The 10,332-nt window shown below is 45.3% G+C and overlaps 1 protein-coding gene across 1 annotated transcript in view; it reads right to left on the bottom strand.

Moving 5' to 3' along the window:
- Window positions 1-6,209: 6,209 nt before the first annotated feature.
- LOC123961587 (anoctamin-3-like) overlaps window positions 6,210-10,332 on the bottom strand; it is a 5,838-nt gene continuing 1,715 nt past the window's right edge. Inside the window, exons 2-4 of the mRNA XM_046037079.1 lie at window positions 10,179-10,329; window positions 9,902-10,091; window positions 6,210-9,638 (exon numbers count right to left, since the gene is read on the bottom strand). Of these exons, the coding sequence (XP_045893035.1) occupies window positions 9,456-9,638; window positions 9,902-10,091; window positions 10,179-10,329 (524 nt within the window). The 3' untranslated portion in view covers window positions 6,210-9,455. The remainder of the gene's footprint in view (window positions 9,639-9,901; window positions 10,092-10,178; window positions 10,330-10,332) is intronic.

Here is a 10,332-nt window from a genome sequence, read left to right on the forward strand (position 1 = left end):
ACAAACCTCTGCTCCGAGACCACACGTGTTGGATTGTCTCCCGTGGACCAATATCTACAGTATGTTTTCAATCAGCCCATAGTCCAGAGATGCAGCTCCCGCCAACCTGACTCTGGTCTTCCACTGACAATAAATATAACATTTTTTATTTGTTAATAGTTGAAGAGGATCAATTCCCAGGATTTTGTCCCACAACCTCCTTACTCAACCCCTCCTTGCTCATCAGACTGATCTAAAGATACATTCTTCCTGTGCAAAATGTGCAAACTTTTAGAGTCCCTGAACACGTCTGTTTTTCATAGCATTAAGAGTACTCTTGCTGTTTAACTAATGATTTCAAGTTCCCGGTCCCACAAGCTCATGCTTTAGCTTGTCTTCTTGTCTACGCAATTTGTCATTTACACTGAGGATGTTGATAATCAAGCAGACCTCTTAACGGTTCATAACCACAGTCAGCCCTGTGGCTGTTAGCATCAGTGTCCTTACAGCAGTGGCCTATCGGGACTTTGTGGCGTGTACTTTTCTCCGGCACTGCTAGCAGCTGGACAGACAAACATTTGTGATAACACAAAACCTGCTTAATGCTATTTACAGATTAATCAGCACTGCAGAGCACAAACATAAAACAGCAAGACACGTGTGTTGAGGTGGCCAAGCAAATAGCAGCAATATGTTACCTTTTACATGTGAGGACAAGATGGTGGATCGACTTGCAGGTGTTTACTCTGGAGCAGCCTGCACTGATTGGAGACACTGTAGAATAAAATGACTTACTACTAAAACTAATATCAATAGCAGTGATGTTGATGATAATTATAGTTTTGAAAGTAACTCATGTCTTTTTTGTGTAGAGTGAATCAAATTGACTCTGCTCAGTAATTTTCTGGTGCAACGGGAGGTTTGATGGCAGGTTTTTGCATCATTCCTCTGTACAGGTGTCAGTTCTTTCATCCTTCCAGCTCTGCAAAGTTATTCAAGGCAGCTGCTTCTCAGTGTAGGAGGCTTTACTTGGGTCACTGCCGTTACGCTTCATATCTGAATCTGGCCACTGTGCAAAATGCATTATATAAAAAACAGATCTGAATTTTTAAGAAAGATTGCTTGAAATGGCCCAGTTGCATTCTCAAAAATGTCTTTATCTGGCAAGCGATGATATTGAAATCAACAGTTTTGTCAGAACTTTACAGTGCAAATAATAGTGTAAATATTGGTATATAAACAAAACTCCAAACCGATTTTTGTGTTTTCCTACTCTATATTTGAAACAAGGCTTTCCAGATGTGCTGTTACTTCAGACATTTAAAACTCATCTTGGACAGACCTCAGCACTTAACAAGAGGAGCCAGACTCGAATCCAATGAATTGATTGATAAGGTACGCTGACAGCCTATGAACAGGGATGCATTTTTGAAAGTGTAAGTACTTAACAAGACTTGACAAGTCTTCAGCCATGCTAGCAGCTCTGTGAGGTTTTCCTTAGACAAAGTGATACTTAGAGCTAAATGCAAATGTCAGCATGATAACATGCTGATGCTAAGCAGGTATAGCCTAATTAGCACTAAACATACAGTACAGCTAAGGCTAATAGGAATGTTGTTAGTTTGCCGATACTTGGTCTTTAACCAAAGTATAAAGACGCTATATGGAAAGTCAGGAGCTGACCAAAATGATTACAATTCATCTGAGGGAAACGTAAATATCTACAAAATTCTGTGACAATCCATTCATTAGCTGGCAAGACATTTCACTCAGAACATCAAAAGTCAACATCATGTTGGTGCTAGAGGAAAAGGGGATCAACAAATCAGAGGGTGTTCATCTTCTGGGGACCATGAATGTCTGTACAACATGCGTGGTTGACCAATCAACAAACCCACCATTGCCAGCCCTAGAGCCATGTTCCCACCACGGCTAAAAATTAGCTACTCAAAGGATATGAGTGGAAAGAATTTTCATAAAACATATTTTATCATATATGTTTGAACACCTCCTATCATCATCGTCATCCATGGCTACGTCCCGTTTGCTGTTGGATTTAAAGCCAGAGTCTCAGCCGTCCCACTGATTACCTCCCTAACCTGCACTGTAAATCTGTGCTGTATGATTAACATCAGTTGCCTTGAGGTGCTTGTAGAGATGAAGAACTAATGTCTGCTGTCTGTGTGAGAGGGAGAGTGGTTAACATAACTGAAATACGAGGCTGTGGTTGGAATTATGTTCGCTCTGGAAAACTGAATAACGCTGTTTTATGGGTTGAAAGGTTTAACTTTGGTGCGCTGCAGCTGTGAGCAACTAAGCTGGAGAATAAATTTTGTATTGAACCAAAGCATCTTTCTTTGTGTAGCAAGCAGATACTCTATGTGGCGGCTTACCTCTCTTTTTCAGTAGATACTGATTAGTTTCTTTTGTGTTAAATCATTATTAAAATTTTTTAGTTAGAGTTTAAGGTACTTGTACTTTGAGTATTTCCGTTTTATGCTACTTTATACTTCTACACCACTACATTTCAGAGGGAAATATTGTACATTTTATTCCACTACATTTATTTAACAGCTGCTGTTACTAATTACCTTACAGATTAATATTTTATATACAAACACAGAGTAGAATAAGGTTATTAAATACAATGCATAGTCACAGATTAAACCTGAAGTTCCCAAACGTTTTAGCATGTGACTTGTTATGTTGTGGGGACAGAGTGGACCCAAACGCAACACTCGGGATGAACGGGCTTTATTGAAGGGGGAAAAGGGGTTGAGGGAGTGGAGGAGAGGGAGAGGCGGACGCCGCCGGGGAACCGAGGAGACTGAGACAGGGGAGCCGGGGGCACTGGGGACCGAGGAGGACGCCGTGAAAGAAGTCCGAGGGGAGAGGGCAGGGTGGCAAGCCCAGCTGACGGAACAGAGGACCGAGGTGAGTGAACCTGGAGGGGAGATGGACAGACAGACAGGGTTAGACACAGGGGAAAACAGAGTACAGGGAAACAGAAATGATGCAGAATACTCAGCGCTTGAGTAGTGAAGTGGCACCAGGTAAGGAGCAACAACAATCAAGCGGAGATGGTGTGGAGAACCGGGGTTGATATACAGGCAGGGATGAGGTTGATTGCTGGCAGGTGTGGCAGGCAGAGGAGGTGGCTGACAAGTTGCAGGTGTGGGCCGTTGGCTGAGCTCAGGAGCAGAGGGAGAGAGAGAGGGAGAGCACACGCAGGGGAGGAGACACAGCGAGGCAGGCAGAGTACAGGAAAACAAAACAGTGGGAGAAATGAAATGAGAAAAAACCAGGACACTTACCATCAGCAGGGCTGCCCCCACAACAGGGGGCCCCCAGGCTTATCTGGATGGGCCCTGTAAAAGTCCGTGTGGTGTCCAAACAATAATGCTGCGATGATGTGTTGAGAAGAAACCCGCTTGACACTGTTCTTGATCATAAAAGTTTATTAAATCAAGGAGTTCAGCATCAATTACAAGCTCTGCAGCAGCTTGGAGAGTGACCCAGCCCGATGGCCACTCTGTCTCTCTGTACATCAAACATAGCTTATATAGGATATGTTTAGGTATCTGTTAGGTACCATAGCAGGGTTTGAGTCTGCAAAATAAAAGGTCAAACCCATAGAAGGGTACAGTACTATTCTGAGGTAACAAAACAAGGGGTTAGAGGTCAAATTCTATAGAAGGGTTCAGTCCCTACATAACCACTAATCACTGCTCTCCCCGTAGAAGGTCACTGACCCTCTGTTCTGCTGCTACAGTGCTATTTTGAACTGTTATGAGTCAAATGCACAAATATTGGACACTACATCCGTCAGGAGGGTCTTGTCTAGGATCTGGCTGGAGGGAATCCAGGAGGGCTCCTCTGGGCCATAACCGGCCCAGTCCACCAGGTAGCGGTAGCCTTGACCTCTACGATGCATGTCCAGGAGCCAACGCACCGTGTAGGCGGGGTGACCGTCTATCATCCGTGGCGGGGGAGGCGCTGCCACTGGTACGGAGAGGGTGCTGGTGGCGACAGGCTTGACCCTGGAGACGTGGAAAACGGGGTAGACTTTCAGGTGAGGCGGGAAGGTCAGGTGTACAGCGGAGGGGTTAATGACTGCCTCAATGGGATCGGGGCCGGTGAACCGGGGGTGAGTTTCTTGGAAGGGGTCTGCAGGCGGAGGACCATGGAGGAGAGCCAAATTCGCTGCCCAGGCCAGTAGGTGGGAGCAGGGGCACGGTGGGGGTCCGCCAGCTGACTCCAGATCCGGCGGCAAAGCCTGAGGTGGGCCTGTACAGAGGGGACTGCCACCTCCTCCTCCAGGGACGGGAACGGGGGGGCTGGTGACCCAAGGCGCACATGAACAGGGACATACCTGTGGCAGCGCTGACCTGGGAGTTGTGTGCGTACTCAATCCAGGGGATGTAGGAACTCCAGGAGGTGGGACTGCGGTACGCCACGCACCTGAATGCTGCCCCCAGGGTCCTGGTTGGCCCACTCGGTCTGCCCGTTGGTTTGGGGGTGATAGCCGGAGGAGAGGCTGGCAGTGGCACCAAACGCGTTGCAGAAAGCTTTCCAGACCTGGGAGGTGAACTGGGGTCCCCATTCTGAGACTATGTCCAGAGGGATTCCATGGAGGCAGAAGACATGGTTGATAAGCAAACAGGCTATTTCCAGAGAGGTTGGGAGTTTGGGCAAGGGAATGAAGTGGGCAGACTTAGAAAAGTGGTCGACAATGGTGAGAATGGTTGTATTTCCGTTAGATCAGGGGAGACCGGTGACAAAGTCCAGGGCGATATGGGACCAGGGACGACCGGGGACTGGAAGGGGGCGAAGCAGACCGGCGGGCAGTTGATGGTAGGGTTTGGCGCGGGCGCACACCTCACAAGCCGCTACGAAGGCTCGACAGTACTTATCCATACCACCAGAACCGTTGGTGCAGCAGGAAGAGGGTGCTGGCCATCCCAGGGTGGCAGCTGAACTTGGAGGCGTGCGCCCACTGGAGGACCCAGGAGCGGACACATGACGGGATGTAGAGGCAGTTCTAAGGGCCGGTGCCGGAGTCGGGCTCGGTGTACTGGGCTCGGCGTATGGCGGACTCCACCTCCCAGACCACCGTGGTGACAAGACAAGAGCGTGGCAAGATGGTGTCGGGGGGTCTGAGGCGGTGTCTGTGGAGTGCAGCTGGGAGAGAGCATCTGGTTTGGTGTCCAGGGCGGTAGGAGAGGGTGAAGTTGAACCGGTTGAAGAACAGGACCCACCGAGCCTGGCGGGAGTTCAGTCTCTTGTCGATTTATTTAGAGGTAACAGAGTGGCTGGGGAAGAGGAGATGGAGGTGAGGCGGACGCCAGGGGACGTGGGCACGGAGGACCGAGGAGCTGGTGAGGTGGAGGAGGTGAGGCAAGGTAGCCGTGGGAGGCAGGGGACCAGTGAAGGGAGCGGTGTGGCGGCAGGTGGACTGGCGAGGAGTGGGGGGAGCCAGAGACGGGGATGGGGACCGTGGACAGGGAACAAGGAGGTGGCGTGGTCTGGGCCGCGGGACCACTGAGAGGGTTGATGTCGATCGATCCACCAACAGGGCGCGAGGAGCAGGGGTTGGCTGGACCACCGACGGAGTTGAAGCCAGTCGATCCGCCAACAGGGCATGAGGAGCAGGGGTTGGCTGGGCCACCAGCGGCGTAGCCCCCACAACATGACCCTTTACAAAAAAAATTCCTCACAAAGAGGTGAAATGATCCAAAATCGTTTTATAGTGCCATTCAGCATCTCCTGCCCTGTACACACAGACACACACACACATATATATATATATATACACACACACACACACACACACACACACACACATTATATATATATATATATATATATATATATATATATATATATATATATATATACATACATACATACATACACACACATATATGACATGAACAGAAAAGCAGTTGAAGTGAAGGCTAAGCAGCAACAGCATCCTAATGCAGTTTGTAAATCCTACAATACTAATAGTGTTAACAATATGTTATATGAACACTCTTTGGCAAGAATATTTGTGGTTTGTTATAATAGCAGGGGGGAAAAAACAGTCTCAGCAGTCTGCTGTGCCCTGGTTTGTTCCATTAGCAGATTTAGACTTGGATAGTCATGAAGACCATATCAGCTCGGCCCAGAGGCTGTTTTTCAGTTGTTTTATATTACAGAGAAACGGAAGCAACAATAAAGAGAGCAGCTTTGATTTAAAAGATACAATCCATGATTTATTACAGAAAAAAGTGATATCCAAATTATTTTATGTTACATTATTTTTATACATTTCAATATGTTTTTACATGTAAACAGGAACGAAGTCAACAATGTCATTGATATACTTCATGTCACAACTGATACCATCCTATTATGCAGTTAAATCTATGGTCTAACATCACCGTGCTTCCACGTCAAGTCACACATCACTTGCTCAAGCACAATCCTATTAGGAGGCATAGCATAGAACAGAAAGCATAATCCCCCTCTAGACTGCAATGTTTTCAGAGATGTGCAAGGTCATGCCATAATAACTTATTATGCAATACCCATATTGTGCTATTGCCAACAGTGAAAGGCATGAGACACCTTTCCACCACCGCGCAGTATTTGTATTAGTGAGAAGGGACACCGATGCTGCCAGAGAAGAGAAGATAACAGGACAAAGATCCATCTGGAAATTAGTAGTAGCTGGGCAAGTCAAACATTCAAGGTTATGTAGTTATTCATTCATAACTCTCCCAACCAATCCCATAAAGTTAAACACTTCAGCTGTCAGGAGGTAAACATTATACTAATTCCCAGTTGACTGTTCAAACAGAGCAAATTTGAGGATTGACATGTTTCGTTTGATCAGACTCTTAAATTCAGTCCAGGCCAGATTATAGAAATTAGTCTAGAGTCTAAGATGTTATTTAGAAAATTATCTTACAGTATAAAATTCTGTCAAATCAAGAAACACAATGTCTTGTCATGTTCAACACTGAAAAGCGGAGGTGATATGTTTAAGACGCTGTTAACAACTGTACAGAAGTTAGCTCTGCTCAAGGCAGATGTTAGGTCATGCATACTTTACAGTACCAATGTACCAGTACATTTACATCTGCATTTGTTCAAAATCAACATAGCACTCAAGGATAACAACATGCATAGATTTTCAGTGTTCACATAGCAGGGAAGATATTCTGAAAACCCGGAGTAATTTCTTTAGTATTGGAATATGTTTTAAAAACACTTGTTTGAATCACTGGATTGAACGTTATGAACTGAAAGCATCATTACATCTTACGACCTGCATCATATGTCCCCATGATGGTATTCCATGATTTTCAATATTTTAAAATTTTAAAATTAAAAAACATGCTTTAACTGTGAGTGTGCATAATAGTCATGCGAATGCACTACCAGTGCAAAAATATAATTTAAAAAAGCAGGATTTTAGAAAATATGATAAAAAGTTTATCATCTGCAAACATTCATAAGACACCTGAGAAATGTGGACATTACTTTGTTTATCTGAGGATGAAAACAGGTAAACTCATACTGATAGCACAAAATAAAAAGTATAAAAACATTCCACATATAATAAAATGTATATACAATGCAACATAACTAAACTAATTTAAATAATGTACACTTATTTTTAAATAATGAATAGTTTTTTCAGTGTTGTGCAATGCATTCAGGGTAGTGATATTCTTTACCTTCAGGTGTTAGGTTCATGTAACTTTCACGTTTACTGTGCATAATGTCGTTAACTCTAAATCGTATCAAACATCATATGATCAACATGACCTGTATGGAAGGTCTTGGGCTGATGTTGAAGTTCTCATCACCTACAAAATGAAAACACTCCTCATTAATACTGTTTACTCCACGCACTACACGACTCTCCATCTCATCGTGAATGAAACAGGAAATGATTATGATTCTGACTCAGATTCACAGATGGATACTTCGCACATGCTGCCTGTTTTCCTGAGTTCTGTAATCCATGACATCAGAACTGACCACAAGTAAAGGCAATGTCATGACTCTGCGTTTAACAAAACCGAATTTCTAGGTTTCACATCAATAAAAGGTCCGAAAGCAGCCGACACTGCATCTGACTGTGTGCTTAGTTAGCAAAGGACCCAAACTGAAATATGTTGGTGTGCTGTGAGTGACGAACAGTGGTTGGATGTTCTTTGTAAACTTGAACACCCAAGCCACAGGTATGTCTAAGTGATCCAAGTTTCAACCACGCTTCAGGGCTTCCAACAACAAATGAAAAACAGGCTGCGAGCACAGAACGGAAGAGCAGATTTGCAGTACCTGCGTGCATGTATACATTGTTAATGGTGGGAGTCACATTACAACGTACACCGTCGACATGTTTCAGAGCCATTAGCTGAGACCCGAGTAGGTACTGTGGTGGGACTCACATCCAAAGCAAATCCAAACAGGAGAGTTCAGAGAGTTAACAGAAGATCAGACAACAGAATGAGGAAAGAGAACATTTCTTGCACTTGAAAAAGCATGTGCAGCACAAACAGGCACATGTGATGTTCGTGACACAATTGTGGTGAGCAGTAGGCACAATCTAATTGCACTAAGTTCACATTTCCTCCACTCAAGAAAGTCAAGCTCAGCAGTAGCACAGACGGAGATTGACATTTAGCTTGCACTGAGTACAGACACATGTGAACCAGGCATCAACACAGCGACTTTGTCTATCAAAAGATACAAAACAATATCACCATGCACTTGATATGATTTCATAGAGAATGTACAGAATAGATGTTAACATCCTACAGGATGTGTGCAGTTGTCTTAATTTTATTCTCTTCGCAGTTCACCATATAGCTGCAAATATTGATCAGCATGCTTCAGGGACAATATACAGTCGCTTTGCAACAACAGTGTCCATTGTATTTGGTAGCCACATCACCAGAATCACTTTTGCAACAAGAAATGCTAAGTGCCATAGTAGCTCTATCACATTAGCAGCAGAACGGCTCTGCTAATGCTCACGGGAGAAAAACGCAGCCATGCGGAGAGCTAGCTGCCACACACAGAGAGAGAGAATGTAGGATGGGTGAACAGTGGTGATCTGCAGCCCTTGATCTGCATAGTAAACATTACAATTGCACAGGGTTTTCCAGTGAAGCTATGACACAGCACAGATCCAAGGGCAACCTGCTGGATGAAGCCAGGTGAGGGCTCGAGGAGGAGCGGGGTGGGGCCAGAAGAGCAGCCCAACACTGGATGTGGAACAGATGGCGAGGGTCAGAGCCTGAAGCCAGACAGTTTTGGGGAAGGATCTGGTTACTAAACGGGGGTGTCTTTGGTGTATAGAATCAGCCGAGTGGAGCTAGACTCTCAAAGCTAAAACACATAAATAAGCAGGCTGGGGAGGACATGCCTGTGAGTTGAGGGCTGTGCGGTGTGTAGTGGAGAAGTGGTGGGTAAAGCTAAGGCCACTCATGGTGATAACGCCGTCCTTTCTTCTTTCTCTCCTTCTGCAGGTGCTCTAGTTCTGCTTCGTACATCATCTCCTGCATCAGGTACTTCTCCCTCCTCATACGATCACAGAGATCCTTTGGCATGTCCGGAATGAGGTACGCTATGAAGGACTTGATCCCAAACACCAGGTGCTGAGGGAAGCATTAATAATTTAGGAGTTACCTTGCACAGAACTCACACACACTTTAGTTGCCAGTATTTGCTGCATAATTTAATAAGCATGCAAAGGTTAACACTGTGTGCACCACAGTAAAGAACTTTATATGCCCTACAATAGGTGTATATTAAACCAATTGTCCTCACTGCAGAAATCATTGCAGAAGGCAGGGATTTAGTTTTAGCTTCTTGCCTTGCTGGTTAACACACAAAAAAGAAATGGGGAGTGCTGACAGACCTCAAAGACGATGATGAAGGCCAGCCTGGCAGCCAAGACGTGCCAGAACTGCAGGGTGAATTCGTACGGCACTGAGCTCCAGGGCGGTGCTCTGTAGTCTCTGTACCTGCAGTATCTGGACTGGCTGCTGTTCTTCATCTCGCCCATGTCAAACACAGACAGGCTGCTGTTCATGTAGCCTCGCAAACACCTGAGGGCGAAAGCAGAAGCTATCTCACCACAACACAAGCCACTCTGCCGGATATATTTAAAGCTTACGCATTATATTTTAGCTTACTCATCCTCATGGTGGTGTCCCTTGTCCACACACGGTCCATATTTGAATGCGTAGACAAAGCGGGGGATGTAGTCTGAGGTGATAGCAATGACGAAGGCGTTGGTGATGACTGCCAACACGCCGATACCTTCGAGAATCCCATGCCAGATCCCTG

Source organism: Micropterus dolomieu, linkage group LG22 (genome assembly GCF_021292245.1).
Source record: "Micropterus dolomieu isolate WLL.071019.BEF.003 ecotype Adirondacks linkage group LG22, ASM2129224v1, whole genome shotgun sequence".
Classification (NCBI taxonomy): domain Eukaryota; kingdom Metazoa; phylum Chordata; class Actinopteri; order Centrarchiformes; family Centrarchidae; genus Micropterus; species Micropterus dolomieu.